The sequence below is a fragment of the Lemur catta genome, chromosome 14 (assembly GCF_020740605.2).
Source record: "Lemur catta isolate mLemCat1 chromosome 14, mLemCat1.pri, whole genome shotgun sequence".
Classification (NCBI taxonomy): Eukaryota; Metazoa; Chordata; class Mammalia; order Primates; family Lemuridae; genus Lemur; species Lemur catta.
This window is the reverse complement of record NC_059141.1, coordinates 6114216-6130242: the sequence shown is the minus strand read 5'-3', so window position 1 is coordinate 6130242 and position 16027 is coordinate 6114216. Positions and strand designations below refer to the sequence as shown.

General features: G+C 62.8%; 1 protein-coding gene across 1 annotated transcript in view; it reads left to right on the top strand.

Annotated features, from left to right (window-relative positions):
- Positions 1-14688, top strand: part of LOC123649817 (phospholysine phosphohistidine inorganic pyrophosphate phosphatase) — a 101425-nt gene extending 86737 nt beyond the window's left edge. The window contains exons 7-8 of the mRNA XM_045568015.1: positions 13877-13915; positions 14593-14688. Coding sequence (XP_045423971.1) covers positions 13877-13915; positions 14593-14659 — 106 coding nt within the window. The 3' untranslated portion in view covers positions 14660-14688. The remainder of the gene's footprint in view (positions 1-13876; positions 13916-14592) is intronic.
- Positions 14689-16027: the final 1339 nt, after the last annotated feature.

The window sequence follows — 16027 nt, the reverse complement described above, 5'->3', positions numbered from 1 at the left end:
AGGTCACTGGTGGGGAACTGGGGCTTACGGATTATGGGAGAAATAAGTCATGGGGGTGTCCCCCAAACTTGGGAAAAGCCCCAGCCCCAGAATCCTGAGCCTAAATTGCTGCCGACTGCCAGGTTCCCCTTCTGGTCCTCACTCCCCCCATCTGCAGTGCCCCCCGAGGAGCACTTAGCCCTGGACACCATCAGTCACCCCACCGCCGGCTGGCGGCCAGGCGGGCAGAGCTGTGGAGCCGCGTCCAGGCCTTTCCGGGGGCCACGGGGCGGCTGGCTTGGTTGACGGCCTCCCGGCGAACGGTGGGACAGCACCAGGGTGTGAGGAAAACCAGGGCAGTGCTGAGTCGCCGTTGTGGGAGCAGCTCGTCTCCCGGCCTGGAAAGGAGACACAAGAAAACAAGGTTCCGTCTAGGAATCGTCCAGGGCGCGGCGGCCGCCAGCAGCCAGGCAGCTTGGACGGGGTCCCTGCAGGCACAATCGGCCCAGTGTGGGGCGCGCCGCCCCGGCAGGCTGGCGTCCCCAGGGCCGGAATGAATGGCCCCCTCACTGGGCCGCTTTGACGATTTATGAGGTGACGACGTCTCAACTGTGATTAACGAGGTGGCCTCAGTCAGCTTTTCGGGGAACTGGGTGGAAGTTGCTAGGTAAATACGGGGGAGGGTGCTGGCCTCCCCACGGGTCCACTCTGGGCCCCTGTTTCTGTGCCTCGGTTTCCCCGTCTGTATCGAGGAACTGATGAGGACCGCACACTCCCCCTGCCTGGCCCCGTAGTGTAAGTACAGGCAGGAGAGAGTCCAGGAAGCCAAGGGGCCCCCTTCTGCTCAGGGTGGCAGCCAAGGGGTTCCCTTCTGCTCCCCGTGACTGGCAGCAGATGGCCTGTCTGCCCAGAGCCGGCACAGCTCTCGGGAACCACACAGACTCTGAACCCTCTGGGGACAGCGTCCCTGGGCCTCAGTTTCCACACCTGAGACATGAGGGGTTGCACCCTAAAGACCCTCCGGCTCTCGGGTTTGGGGGCTCATTCCCCTTTCCCTTTGGTTGTTTCCTGCACTGGAGTCACGCCGGGATCCCCCTCCCCGCCCGCCACATGCAGGACCTGAAGCCGATCCCTTCACTCTCGTGTCCTTCTATCTGGGGGTGCGACGTGAAGTCTTTCCCAAGGGGCTGTGAGTGAGATGCCACCGTGGATGCACTGGGTGGACGCCTGGAGCGCTCTGTCCAGGGGGTGGTGGGTTTGGCCCCTGTGCATCGTCGCCAGCCACCAGTGGCTGAGCAGAGGGCCCAGGGCAAGGACCAGATCTGGGCGGTCTCCAGGTGGTGTGTTTGACGTCAGAGGAATCGCTGTCCCCAGGGGTTACCTCGGCTGACCTTGCTCTGTGATTAATGGATACAGTCTGCAGAGCAGGTGGCATTTGGCCCCAGGGCCCAGGCTGGCCTGGACTGTCCCTCCCACGACTGTCCAGCGCTGGGCCCTTTGCCCTGTCTGGCTGCGCTGCAGGATAACCTGACCTTCAGCCTCACTGACACCTCCTGTGGAGCAGTGGCAAGACCGAGCTAGAGACTCTGCTGTTATGATGCACGTTATTAAGACAGCCTCACTGCAGCCTCCAGGGAGAAAATTCTACCCATTATCCCACCACACTTAGTGTTTATTTCCTCCAGTTTCCTGCCAACTCCCTTCTGGAGCCGTGGCCATGTGCACATGTAACTCTGGTCTTCTCCTTATCACCCTGACTGTTGTTCACAGCTGCATAATATTTCACCTAGCAGACGTAGTAGACTAGTGCTAATTACTCCTCTGTGGTCGAACATCCAGACTTCTCCTTTTTTGTTGTAAATAATGCTGTCATGAATATCTCTGTAATTCCTATAGCTTTTTTCCTTCAAGTCAGCAAACTCTCAAAATAAATTTTTTGTGGGTTTTTTGTTGTTTTTTTAATTAAGAGATGGGGTCTTACTGTGTTGCTCAGGCTGGAGTGAAGTGGTGCATGCATAGCTCACTGCAGCCTCCAACTCCTGGGCTCAAGCGATCCTCCTGCCTCAGCCTCCTGAGTCACTGGGACTATAGGCACTCCTGGCTCTGAATTTTATTTTTAGTTGACAAATAATAACTGTTTCAGCAAACTTTTATTGAAAACTGTCCACATGCCAGACTGTGTATGGGGTCTCCGTAGAATTAAGTCTTTAAGGAAAGGCTTCCGGGAATGGGGTTGAGGAGCATGATTCCTCCTGCGGATCCGAACGCTGACACGTGTGCTCTTGTGCATTCCCCTCTTTCCCTCTTCTGTTCCCTCCGTGTTGTTCTGTGCACAGGACTCTGTCCCTGCACGTACACTTGGGTCGTTTCCAGTTTGGGGTCCTTATGAGCAGAGCTGATCGGTGCACATAAGCCTCATTTCTCTTGTCACGTATGTGACCCAGGAGTGGGACCTCGGGGTCCCGCGGCGCTCGTGTGTTTGGCTGTAGGAGATACTCGCCACATTTTCCCAGTGTGCCTGCGGCACCGTTTTGCACGCCCGCCGGCCGCGTGAGGGCTCCCTCAGCCCCACGCCCTTGCCCACGCTTGGTGTGGGTGTGGTGGCGTCACCTTGGGCTCCTAATTCACATCTCACTGCTGGCTTGTGAGGCAGAGCACCTTTTCTTGTGCGCGGTGGTCCTCGGGACCTCCTCCTCCCCGAAGTCCCTGGTGAACCCTATGTGAGTGGGACACAGGCAAAGTAGGTAGAGGCTCCGGGATCGGAAGTCCCGCGAGAATCCCTGGACGGCCGTGGGGTTCATGGCGCCGCCTTTCTGAGCTCAGGCCACACTTTCCACGGAATGACAGAGCACACATTGGACCCTACACAGCACCCCGGGAGGGGAGGCCTGGCTCCGTGGGGCGTGGCGGCCCTGACTTTAATAGACCTTGTTCTCAGACGGACCGGGACGGGACAGTTTCTGGGCGTGAGCCCTGCTCTGCCACTTGGAGCTCTGGGCAAGTCCCTCACCTGTCCTTGAGCTTCTCACCTATCCAGGAGGAATACTGGTGCCACCTCCCAGGATAGCAGGTCCCCCTCAACGCCACTGCCACTGGCTAACAAGATTCCCCAGCCTAGCACCTGGGGCTTGGAGCGGCAGAGATGACCCTAGTCCCTCAGAGAGTGGGATGAGCAACTCCAGCTGCCCCCAGGGCTGGCAGGGGGCACATGGGGCGGGGGCACGCTGGCACCGCCTCTCTGCACCCTGCTCTCTCCTGGCCACCTGGACTAGATGTGGGGCCTCCCTGCCCCGGTGTGTCTGGCCTGAAAAGGAGAGGAGGTGGGTAGCGTTCCTGGGGAGGCCTAGCCTGAGTGCCCTGCCCTGGGCCCCTGGGTCGGGGCGCGTGCAGACTTCTTGGGGGTTTGGCCGTTGGAGCGCACGTTGGGAGGGGCTGGGCCAGCTCTTTTTAATCTCAACGCTCACCAGGTGCTTACCATGTTTTTCTCACAATATTATGAACAGCTGTCAGAGGCTCCTCTGCTGCGGGGCCCAGTGCCCAGACTGGCCCCTCTGCCAGAGCGAGTTTCTTAGGTGAGCCCGGCCTGTCACCTGCTAGCGCAGGCCCCTGGTGGTGTCTGGACCAGGCCAGCCCAGGGTCGGGAGGAGACAGACTCCCAGCACTGGCTCTGTGACCCCAGCAGACCACTCACCCTCTCTGGGCCTCCAGTTTGTCAGCCTTAAGAGGGAGTGGTGGCACCTGCCACCCTGGGCTGCTTGAAACCAGAGGAGCTAAAGCGTGGAGGCCCCTTGCCGGGCCCCCAGAGGGACAGCTGTCAGCGCCCGCCACTGTGATGAATAACATTATATTCAGCTCGGGGAAGTGGGCCGAGGGCAGCCTTGGGGGACACAGGCTGGGTCTGCACCGCCAGTGGCCGCCCCTTCTCTGTCTCAGAGCAGTACGGAGTGGCCCCGTGCCGCCTGTCCTCTGGCACAGCCACACAGGCTCCGGGCATCAGCTGAACAGGGCTTGCTCAGCAGCCACAGGGCAGGATCGCAGGGCTCATCCCTGGTGGCCTGGCTGGGCACGTGGCCTCAAGGTTGTACAGAGAGCCCCTTGGGGAAGGCCCCCCAGACACCGGAGCATCAGGACCTGCCTGCCGTCCGAAGGTGGTGCCTGCCCTCCAGATAGTGAGGCCAGAGCCAGCCAGGAGGACCCGCTAGGAGGAGGCCCATTTGTCCACCCACCCTAACAAGGTGCCTGCTGCCATCTGTCTGTCTGTCCACCAGGCCGAGCACCTGCCGTGGCCACCCCTGCATCAGCCTGGGGGGTCTCCACCACAGCCCAAGTGGTGATCGGTGGCTGTTTGCCCAAGGTCGCACATAGGTCAGGGCCAGCCCAGTCCAAACCCACGCTGTGCGACCTGGATCCCAGGTGTCCTCTGCCACACCCAGCCCCCCGGAGCTTGCAGAGGGAACAGCAGGAGGGCGCACGCTCTGCTGGGCACCCCCAGCCGCCCAGCTCCGCCTGTTCCTGGGCCCGGCCGTGGGAGGCTCCCGGCCCTTGAGCTTTGGCCTAAAATGGCTCCTGGAAACAAAAAGGGAGAGAAAAAGAGAAACCATCCTTGCTGTTGGGACAACCTGTGGGAGTCTTAGGGCATGTGATGGCTTGACTTGGGGTGCCCCGGGGTGCCAGGGAGCTGCGTCTGCACTCCGTGGGTGCTCTTCCCACGGCATGTCAGCCCCCCATTCTGGAAGATCCCAACTGGATCCCCTGGGCCTGTGTCCCAGAGGCCTCACAGGTGTCCATTCTTTCGTCATTCATTTGTTCTGGGGGTGGGCTGGGTCCTGGAGACCACAGGACAGGGCCTGGCAGAGGGGGTGGGTGTGAGAGGCTGCTCCCGGCAGAGGAGGCGCAGCGTGGAGGCACCGAGTGACGCTTGGACTGTCCGTCGGGGAACATGAGTGTTGGGGAGTCCGGGCTGGGGGCAATGGGTGTGGCCGGCGGTGAGCAGGGCCAGCTCCGGGGCAAGCTCGTGGGCCGGGCGGGGGAGACTGAGACTGGGTCTGGTGTCAGTCGGGGCTGGGGGGACCTGCCAGACCTCGGGCCGGCTGCTGCGGCATAGCCCCGGCTTCTGTGTGCTTTTGCCTCCATCACCAGCGCCACCTTAGGCCGCTGCCCTGGGGTGTGACCCTGCTTTGCCCAAAGGCACAGAGAGCTGCAGGCAGCCAGGAGCAAGGCGGGCCATGCGCCTCTTAGGCTCAGCTGGATGGGCCAGAAACAGGGCTGGCCCAGTCTAGGTGTCGGCCTGGGGTGGGTGGTCAGCACTTTCACGCTTCCCAGTCTGGAGCTGTGGGGAGAGGGCGTTGCTTCCCGGTGTGTGAGTCTCCGGTGGGAAATTCTCTGTGGACGGGTGCTGTGGCCTGGGTGCCTGGGTCCCGGGCAGTCGCGCCTCCCCTGAGGAGGTTGAAGAATTCAGGGTGCACGTGGCCCCTTGTGCTGGAGCCTGGGCTCTAGGGAGGACACGGGGGTCAGGCCAGGGCACCAAGGCCCTGAGCCCTTCTAACTGTCACCCCTTGGCTCATGGGGACGGATGCCCTCTGTGCCTAGATTTCTAGCTCACAGGGAGCCAGTGCCTGAGTCCCCTGTGGCCAGGAGGAAGGAGGCCACCTGCTCCTCTGCTTGGGCAGTTGGCTGATGGTTCCTGTGTCCACCAGGAGCCAAGGCCGGGAACAGGAAGCCACCAAGGGAACGTCTCTGATCTCTGGGGCCTCAGCATGTGTTTTAGGGCAACCACGCAGGTAACCAGACAACTGTAGTAGAGCAATGGGTACTCTGACGGGTCAGTGCAGGAGCCGTGGAGTGCAGATGGGCACCTCACCGAGGACGTGAGGGTCGTAGGGAGGAAGGCTTCAGGGAAGACTGCCTGGAGGAGGTGACTTGTTTTGAGGGGAATGAGTCCCAGAGAGCCAAAGTTTTAGGACAGGAGAGCAAATTCAGAGACCTACAGGGGCAGGTGGGAAATGTACTGGAGGGAAACATACTGGTGTAAGAACAGGGAGACAACAGAGAATGGTGGGGAGTGTGGCAAACTCGGAGCCACTTGCCCCACTCAAGAGAGTGGCCGCCACATCACATCAGCCCTCTGTTGCCTATGGGATGCCTGCCATTGTTAGCGAGTCTTTCACATTTTCAGCTTCTGTTTCTGGAAAGCTCAATGTGGGCCCGACCAGGGCCCTTACTGTCTATGTGAATGGGGTAAAGGCCTAAGGGGGCGGGAGGTGGCACCTGCCCCACACTCCAGCCAGGATGGAGGGGTTCAAGGAGCTCATTTGCCAGTGTGAGGGAGTCTCTGCAGACCACGCCGGTGGCAGTGGTGCATCCGCACCAGTCATTGCCGTGTGTCCCTCTGTTCTCAGCACCTCGTGGCGTCTGCAGTCGGTAGGGCAGTGAGAACCTCGCAGGAAACAGCTGGCGCCCAGGTCGGTTCTGGTTGACAAGGTGCCACCTGGCCGAACCAAGTCGTAAATAAGCCCCGTTTCCTCCCTGTGGACGGGGCCAGCGGGTGCCAAGGTCCCCTGAGAAACCCCTCCCCCGCTGGGCTCACGCCCGGGACGCCCAGCTCTGCCCGCCAGCTCGTGCCCTGGCTCAGGCCTGGCACTCTGGCCCTGGTGGGCGCCAGGCTGCGGATAAGGAGGAGCCCAGGGGTCCTGGTGGTCCCCCAGGGGCGGCCAGCTGTGGGCCTGCGAGGCTCTCGGTGCCCCGAGTGCTGCTCCAGCGTGAACTGCTCCTTTTCCCTCATTCCACTGTCGCTTGCCGCGCTGTGTTCTCACCGCGGGGTCTCTTCTTAGCGCCGTCTCTGTCCTGCGGGTGCTGGGAGGGGGGCTGCGCCCCCGCCACGGGCCTCGCCCTCTGGCCGGAGGTCAGCCAGCCCAGGCGCCGCGTGCGAGACAGCCAGGCTTGGGCCCCAGCTCTGCTGGTCACCTGCCGCGGCTGTGGGCACGTTCCTTCCCTTCTGGGCTCTGTCTCCTCATCTCTGGTATGGGTGCGGCTGGGGGCTGACGGGTTGTCACCAATGTCCTTGCAGCGCAGGGTCTGTGGCCCACTCGTCCACTGGCTAGACGAGCTGTCCTGTGTCCCAGGGCAGCGGGAGGGCCTGATTTCCAGTGAGGCCTTGGGCAAGTCCCTTTCCCGGGCTCAGTTTACCCACCGGGGCTCAGGCCCTGCGACTGTCCCTGTACGCACCTCCTCCTGCTGGGAGGGACTCCTGTCCTTCCCGGCTAGCGGGCGGGTCAGTGGGGGTGGGACTCTGGGCCCGGGGCGCTGCCCACCCAGAGGAAAGGGGTTCACTTAGGCCAGCCCTGCCCCCGGCTCTGTCCTGCAGGGGCAGACAGCAGGAGAGGGCAGGGACCTGAGGCCCCTGCGTGGAAACCGGCGGCGCAGCCCCTCCCGTCTCTGAGTGGCATCTGCAGCCCACACGGGCACATGCAGGGAGCTGTGTCTCTGGGGGGTGCACAGGACCCCACGTCACCGCTACCTCTGCCACATGCTTGACGGGCCTTCCGGACAGGCAGGAGGGAGGGACAGGCGGCCACCACAGCCGCTTGGGGGGTACCCGAGCCAGGGCGGGACGGCAAGGAGGGTCTGGGCCCTTCCCCACTGCCCACAGTCTGGTCGGCCCCGCGGCGCCCTGGCCCTCCTCTGGCCGACGTGGGAGGGGCCTGGGGACACGGTTACCTCCTCCCCTCCCCACCCCCGCACATTGCGGAGGAGCAGGAGGCCAAACTGGCCCCGGCCACTGCTCCTGTGAGGCTGGGCCGGCAGGAAAGGAGCTTGGCGGCACAGCCACCTGCCTGCTTGGAGCTCTGACCCCGAGGGAGGTCCCAGCCAGCGCAAGTGTGTCCCCATTCTCCTTCCTGGCCGGGGAGCCGTGGGCCTCAGAGGGGCCCGGGAAGAGGACTCTTTCACACCTGGGTTTTCATTTAGATATTTCTTCCGCCAAGGAAGGCCCAGGAGGGCCCTGTCCACGTGAGCTGGCCGGGCAAGGGGAGGGCGGGCCTCTGCAGGCTGGTGTGTGGCCCTGGACCCTTCAGGTCCCCGCAGGCCTGGAGGACTGGGGAGCAGATGCGTGTATGTCCTCCCCACACCCCTCACGGCCCCAGGCTGGCTCGAGGCAGGCGTCAGGCCCAGTGGGTGGGGCTGGGGGCGGACAGGCCTGAGGGCTGAACGACCTCTGAGTGAGGACAGACACCTGAGGGTGCGGTCGGCGACTACCGGGCACCTGGCTAAGGTGCAGGGGCTGGAACTTGGGTGCTCAGGCTCCTGTTTCCATGTGATCTCCTTGCAGGCAGAGACTAGGGCAGAGTCCCCTGTGTGCCCCTTGGAAGCCACCAGGCTCTGGGTGAAGCAGACACAGGCTCCTGCCTGGGTTTCTTCGTGAGCAGCAGGACACAGCATTTTCCTGGAGGTTCCCCAGGGGAGTCGCCCAAGTCTGGGCACACCCTGCCCTAACCACCTCTGGAACCCAGGCCTGGTGTCGGCCCAGGGGACACGGGCATAGGAGCAGCCTGCCTGAGATCTGTGGCCGACTCCGCCCACCCCACCACCCCACTACAAGGTCATTGACCCTCAGCACCTACCAGCAGCCCAGCTCAGGTCAGGGGTCACTGGCTGGATATGTGACGTCCTGGGCCTCCTGCCTGCCCCACGGGGCCCCAGCAGTCTGCCATCGACGGTGTGCACTCTGGACCAGCGGGTAGAAGGCAGGAAGCCCTGTGGGCACGTGCCCAGTGTTTGCGCCATGCCCGTGGCAGGATGTCCCCTATCAGCCTTCAGAACAGCCGTGGGCGGGTGGAGGCAGGTCTCCCAGCTACATGGTCGCAGCGTGTGCAGAGGCCAGGCTCTGGCGCCGACCCTGTGAGAAACATGCGCTCAGGCCCCAGGGGTCCTGGACTCCCCGGAGCTTAGATGGAAGGATGCCCTTTGCTCAACCTCATCACCACCATCGTGAATCGATGCCCTCTGTCCTTGTCCTCCAGCTCTATCAGCACAGCCCAGAGTTGGCGTCACCCTCTGATGCCAGCGTCCAGATGCCTGAACTCACGGGGCAGCTGCCCCAGCACCCAGCTCTCAGCCACTGCCCTTCCAAAGCAGTGGGGACAAGGACAAGTGCCCCTCCCCGGGTGGGCAGCTGCTGTGGCCTCCAGTCTGGGATCCTCTGTCCCACCTTGTCCCCCAGGAGCAGACGAGGGCAGGCCACCTGCTGGGGAGCCCAGAGCAGCGCTGGCCCCTCAAGAACTCCTCTGGGAGAGGCCACACCTGTGTTCCCTCCGGCAGCAGAGCCAGAGAGGAAGCGCGGGCCCCGAGTGCGCCCCAGAGAAGGAGGCAGGCAGACCGCCCTTGCTGAGCTCTTTTGCCGAGGTGTCTGGTCACCATTTTCCTTCTGCTGGTACAAAGACGTCCCTGCGAAGCTGTCCAGGCAGCACACACAGAACCGCCGTGTTTTCTGCCGCTCACTCGTTAGTTCTTGCATTCTCTGTTCCTTTCTACCCGTCTCTGTCCACGCAGCCCCTTCTGCCTCTGCTTGTCCCGCCCTCCATGTGGCCACCCCTCTGCCCTCTGTCCCACCTTCTCTGTGTTCTCTCTCTTATTCTGACTCAGTTTCTCTCTCTCTCTCTGTTTCTGTCTCACAGCCCTTCCTGTCCCTGTCCTCCCTCTCTCTCTCGGCCTCTCCCCGCCCTTCCTTTCCCCGCTGCCTCCTGGTCACCCACGTCCTGCTCCATCCCAGCAGGGCTGCTGAGGGCAGGGCGGTTCCGTGGCCCCTCCTGCCTCGCCCTCTGCTCCTGTCCCCATGGCCAAGGGGGCTCCTTTGCTGGGTTTCTTGGTTCAGCTTCCGTACCGCGACATCTTGAGGCCCGTAGGTCACAGGGCACTGGCCAGCCGTGCGGTAGGTCGCCGTCCTGCCGGAGCTGTTGGGCGGAGCTCAGCTGCCTGGGGGGCTCGGGCTGGCGGGCGGCGGGGACCCGTGCCCTCCCTCTTACGCAGCCCACGGTGCGTCGCGTAATTAAGACATAAAGTCTACGATTTCCACTGCGTGTGGGCAAACACCGACTGGGTGCTAATGCAATCCTTTCTTTTAGTGGATTCTTGAATTTAAATGATATGTAATTAAACATAATTAGCCATGCGCGCCGTGCAGCTAGGTACCGCGTGCGGAGTGGGGCCGGCCGGGGCCTCGTGGCAAAGCGTCTTCCTTTATGGGGGATTCTCGTGCCCTTGGGGTTGATTCCACTTGTGTGGACAGTGAACCCGGCACGAGGGCACTTGGTGACCGAGTCCAAGGCAGGGACAGTCCCCGGGGCCTCTGCCCAGGGACTCAGAGGAGGAGCCGGGGAGGCAGCGCTGGCTGGGAGCGTTTCTGTTCCACTTTGGGCAACTGCACCAACCTCTCAGGAGTCAGGAACCAGGTGGGGACCGGCTGGGACAGCAGCCAGGGCGTCAGACCCTGGGCGGGCAGCCCTCGGCCTGTGGCCCCCCGACAACTCCTCGGAAGTGGGGCGCTGGGGCAGTCGTGTTGGCGAGCGAGTTTCTGAGCTGCCCTCAGGCCCCTGGGGAGCCGGGGGAGGCCTCGGCCTCACGCACACGGGCTGGGCAGGGGGGCAGGGAGGAGGCAGCCCGGCCGGCACAGAGGACAGGCCTCTTCCTGCAGGCACCCTCTGCTGTGCCACCCCAGGGTGGGCACTGCTGGGACATCCCCCTAAGGGCCTGGTCTGAGCCTTCCTGCCCTCCTCCTCCAGTGCCTGTGGCGGGACTGGCTATGCCCCACGCACTCCGCTTTCCCCACATCTCCTGTGCCGATGTGTGTCTGTCCGTCTGCCTGTCTGTCCCCCCACCAGCCTGTATGCCCTGGGGGGGGGCTCCAGGAACACAGACTGGGTGGCAGAGGTCAAGGGGCTTGCCCAGGTCATGTGGCTGGTAGGGGTGGAGCCATGTTCATCCTCATGGTGCAGATGAGGAAACTGAGGCAGAGAGGCAGCTTGCAGAACCCTGACTTGCTGACCTGGCCAGTGGTTCTGGTGCTAGCTCTGTCTCTGTCTCTCTCAGGGGGTCCCTCCCACCCACCTGCCCACCCTCCCCGTGGAGCCCTGGGCCGGGCCCAGCACAGTCTCAGAGGCAGCGTTGCAGGAGGAGAATCCCCGTCCCCCATCAGTCCCAGACGTCTGTCCTGCTCCGAGGGGACCTGAGTCAGAGAGGGCACATCAGCAGCCCCGGGGGACCTCGTACCCCTGCCCCCTCCTCATCTGTACCAGGGCGGGGCGTCTGCGCAGCCCACAGCCGCCTGCTTCTGCAGCAGAGGCCGGGGCTGGAGCGCCGGGTTCCCAGGAGGAAGAACCTGCCCACCGAGACCCACGGGACAGCGGACAGGCTGGGACCAGGGGGCCGAGCCGCTTCTGCAGGGGCCCAGAGAGTGGTGGTTCAGGCCTTGCAGGCTGCGTTTCAGCCGTTTCAAAGCACACAAGCAGACTGCAGGGCCCACGATCGCCACTGGTGGTCACAGATGCCTGTATTTGCAGGCATCGCATGTGGCTTTTCAATTTTAAGGTATAACATTTGTAAAATGCACGAAAATCGAACAGTATAATGCATTTTCATGTGTCCACCCCTTAGCTCCACCCAGGTCAAGATCTAGAACATTCCCAGTTCCCCCAATCACATCCCGAGAAGTAACCACTATCCTGGCCTCTTCGCTACAGCCCACTTTTGCCAGAGCCTGAACCCGCGTAAGTGGAACCACCCGGTCTGTGTTCCTGGCCTGTGGCTGACGCTCACCCACGCGGCTGCGTGTGGCGGTGACGCACCCAGTGCACTGTTGTGTCGAGTGTCCAAGGCGCGAGTCTGCCACAATCTGTCTTTCCATCCTCCCGCTGATGGGCGTTTGCACAGTGTTGGCTTTCTTGCTATTACAACTAAAGCTGCTTGGAACGTTCTAGTGCATGCTTTGGGGGGCGTGAAGATGCATTCTCGTGTAGGCACCTGGGAATGGAATCAGTGGGTCATGAGTGGGCGCCACACCGTTTACCAAAGTGGCAGCTGTACCTTAGAAAACCTTTGACAATGCCAAGCACACATTTTGGCACTGGTGTAGGATATGGTAAATCTTAAATTCCCACTTTCACTAGATTGAGAACACCCTGGGGCTGTCACAGGACGGAAGGATGGAATAACAATCCCTTAAAATGCCTGCAGAGTTATGCGTGCATGGGCTGCTGAGGGAGTGGGCAGTGCTGAGGGTCCCTGCGTGCTCATCCCCGTCCCCAGGGCTCGCAGTGTGGGGCCTCCCCCTGGAGCCGACAGCAGGCGGCCACCCTGGGGCGGGCCAGAGGAGCAATGCCCACTGGCACTGGTATCTGCAGGTGGCCCCTGTGCTTGCAGTGGGCGCTGCCGACCCTGTTGCCCTTTCTGGGTAGCGGGTGGGGCCGCCATGGAAGCTCGTGGAAGCTCTGGCACCCAGAACACTGGGCTGGGAGTAGAACTGCATCAAATCCCAGCTCTGCTTTTCCCTGCTGTGTGACCTTGAGCAAGTCTCTGAACCTCTCTGAGCCATTTCCTCCCCGGTTCAAGGTGGGGGTAACCACCTCTTCCATGGAGGAGGTAAGAAGACATGGATGTGAGACCTGTGGATGTTGTGCCCGGGGACCGTGCAGGAGGGGAGGTGGCTGCAGCCCCTCACAAGAGGCAGTTCCAGAGGGGTGGGGCGCACCCTCCCCCCGCACAGGACAGGACCCCCTGCAGCCCCTGCGGGGTCTCCTTGCCAGGAGGTGGCCTCCAGGCCACTGAGCTGAAGACCCTTTAAAAGAAAGGGCTGCCCCTGTCAGTCATTTTAGGGTAAAGCCCGGTGCAGAACCCAAACCCTTTGAAAGGGACAGCTTGGCTTTTAGATGTTGTCAGAAGCGACTTCAACCACTTCCTTCCAGACCAGGGTGGGAGCTTCCGAGGTGGCGGTGCTGGCTGCCGGGAGGGTGTGGTCTCCCTGCTTTCTCAGGGAGCTTGGGTCAGGCCTTGGGGCGAGCTGAGCAGCAGGTCCCTCAGCAGTGCTAGGTCTGCAGAGGGACAGGCACTTCCTGCCAAGCTCCCGCCAGGCCTCTCTGGGTGCCGTGTCGTGGGTGGCTTGCGGTGGACAGGACCCGGCTCTGGCTCAAGCCCTGTCAGGGCTGCCCATGGCCTGGGATGAGGTCCCACTTCCTCAAACGACTATCTGGCCTCTGGGATGTCCCCACGAGCCTGCCCTGACCCCTCCCCTCCCCCACCCATGTGTCCTGTGTGCCTCTCGGACTCGGCCCACGGCCCCCTGTGCACGAAGTGGCCCCGTGGGCCCCTGAGCATCCGGCCAGACGTGGGGAGGAGCCTGGTGACTGGATGAAGGCCTTGGGGTGGTTCTGCCTGCAGGATCCCAGCCAGAGAGTGGCTTTCCAGGAGCCGGGGCCGCCTGTCGCGTGGGAGCAGCCTCCGAGGGCAGGAGCAGATGGCGTGTGCGCCCGGGCGGGCGGAGCTCTGGGTCTCCATCCCTGGCTGTGCCCAGGGCTCACGAACGGGGCTCCTCCCACTGGGCACGGGGCCAGGCCAGGGGGCTGGGGGGCCCCAGGGGGCTCGGAGCAGGGTGCCCTCACGGCTCTGTCCTCCATGGGTTCGCGATTCTTCTGCTGGGGGCAGGGACTGAGCCAGGTTTGGGGACCCGTCCAGGCAGGGGGAACAGCGGGGAGGGAGCCGGCTGCCGGCAGGGCACAGGGGCCCGGAGGTTTCCTCAGGGGAAGGCCAGGCCAGCGCGAGACGCTGGGAGGCAGCTTCCCTGCATCCCCAGGGAGTGGCTTCAGAGGGGTCACCCTGGGGTCACCGACTAACGTGTGGCCATACTCTCCAGGCCCACGGACGAGCACCATCCGGAGGTGAAGCCTGACGGGTACGTGGACAACCTCGCGGAGGCGGTGGCCCTGCTGCTGCAGCACGCGCACAAGTGACGGGCCTCCCGGGAGGGCCCCAGCCTCCTCCACCTGCCTCTCTCCGCCCGCCCAGGGCCTGGACGCCCCCACCCCAGGCCCTGAGAGCCCCACCCTCTGCCCTCGGCCCCTCATGGGCAGGCAAGGGCCCTTCTGGACTGCCCTGCCCCCAGGCCTGAGCCAGCCCTTCCTCTGCCTCCCTCTGCCGGCCCCGGCCTCCTGGGGAGGCCCACTCCCTACCTGGGGTGCCTGGGCCCTGCCCTTGGCTCCTTTAGTGAAGTCCCGGAGGGTGGGACAGACCTGTCAGCCTCTGCAGAGTGGAAGCCCTCTGGGCACGGGCTGGATCCCTGAATTCACTCGCTCCTGTTTGCACCTGATCCTGGCAAGGCAGCAACCTCCACCTCATTCGGTCCCGAGGCCTCGTGCCCGCTGCCTCTTGCATTTAAGCGGGGAGCCTGGAGAAAACCCAGGGGCTCCCGCGCACAGCTCGTGCGGCCCAGAGCCAAGCCAGCCTCCCCGGCACTGCCCAGCCCTCCCCCAAACCATGCCAGCCCCCACAGGGACTGGGGCCAGCTCCCAAGGCACTTTGAAGACTACCGTCCCACAGAGCCAGAACTAACCCCTGCTTCCCGGGTTGCAGGCACAGATGGGGCCGTGACCCGGCAGACCGGACGGTGTTGTGCCCAGTGTGTGCAGGAGCAGCCTGAGGGCGCAATAAACTCTGCCGTGAACTGCAGCCTGTGACTCGTGCTTTGCTGGGGAGGACTGCCTGGGAGGAGGCCGTGAGCAGGGTCCCAGGCACCGTCTCTGGTTCTGCCACGTGCCCACGCCACCGAACTTCAGTGGGGCAAGGGCTCTGGGACACCTCACCTGCTCCGACCCCTCTATTGAACAGATGGGGACACTGAGGGGGCAGTGGGCTGCCCTTGGCCCCACCTGGGACAAGGCCGACCAGGGCAAAGGTCGGTGCAGCTGCCCTTCCTAACGGAGCAGCCTGAGGCCTGGCGGTGGGGAGAGTCTCATTCCAGACCAAGGGAGCGGTGGTGTCCCTTTGAGGCCTCTGGGACCAAATTCACTCATAACCCAAGTTTCAGGTTTCAAAATCAATCAGTTGAACAGATAACTCAATTGCTCCGTTCCTCCCCAAATCAATTCAAAAGCCACTGCTAAATCTTGGGAGACATCTCATGAAAGAAGTCATGGGTCCCGCGTAATAGGATTTCCATTAAACGAAGGCAGCGATGAGGAAGTGCTGGCCCTGAAGCCCGGCCCGGGCCCGGCACAGTGGCCGAGAGCCAGTGCGGGATGTCGTGTCTGGCCAGGCTGGGCACCATTAAGCCAGGATTAGGAGGACACGGTGGCCACATCTTTTCATCAAAATAAGAGGCCACCATCCAGGCTAGTGTCATTGGCACTGTGGCCTATTAGCTGGAGAGTATGCAGATGACTTTCTCCTGGGTGGAGTCCCCTGATGACAGCTGTCAGGAAATAGACAAGGAGCGATGGTCAGGCCTGGGCTGTGGTTCCTCCCGGCCACTGCGCCGTGCTGCTGGGTGTGCTTGGTGGGTCTTTGCTCTTCCTCCTGCTGTTTTTGATAGCCTCCTCTTCCAAGTTGCTGCCTAGAGTGGGGTGCAGAGGGGCAGCTCCTGGGGGGCAGACCACCGCTGTGTCTGGGGAAGAACTGCCGCCCTCGGAGCTGCAGTGGGCTCAGCCAAGTGCATGTTGTCACTCTTCCCACTTTACAGATAAAGAGTCCGAGGAGCAGAGGGACGAAGTGACCCCCCCAAGGGCCAAGAGTAAGGGCAGAGCTGTGCCCGAGTGAAGGTCTGACCCCACGTGCCGTCCCTTTCTAGTCCCTTCCACAACACTATCCCCTGTCCTTGCTGGAAATCCTTCCATGGGGGACGTCTGTGGTGGCCTTGGTGGCTGTGATTGTCCAGCTGAGCCCGTGCACTGGCGTCCCCTCTGTAGAGATGGAATACAAGGGCCCCGTCCTCCCCATCTCAGCCACTCAGCAGGGAAGATGGCCCCGCCTCCCCAGGCTCCCCTCCTTAGCAACCCCAGGGCCGGCAGAA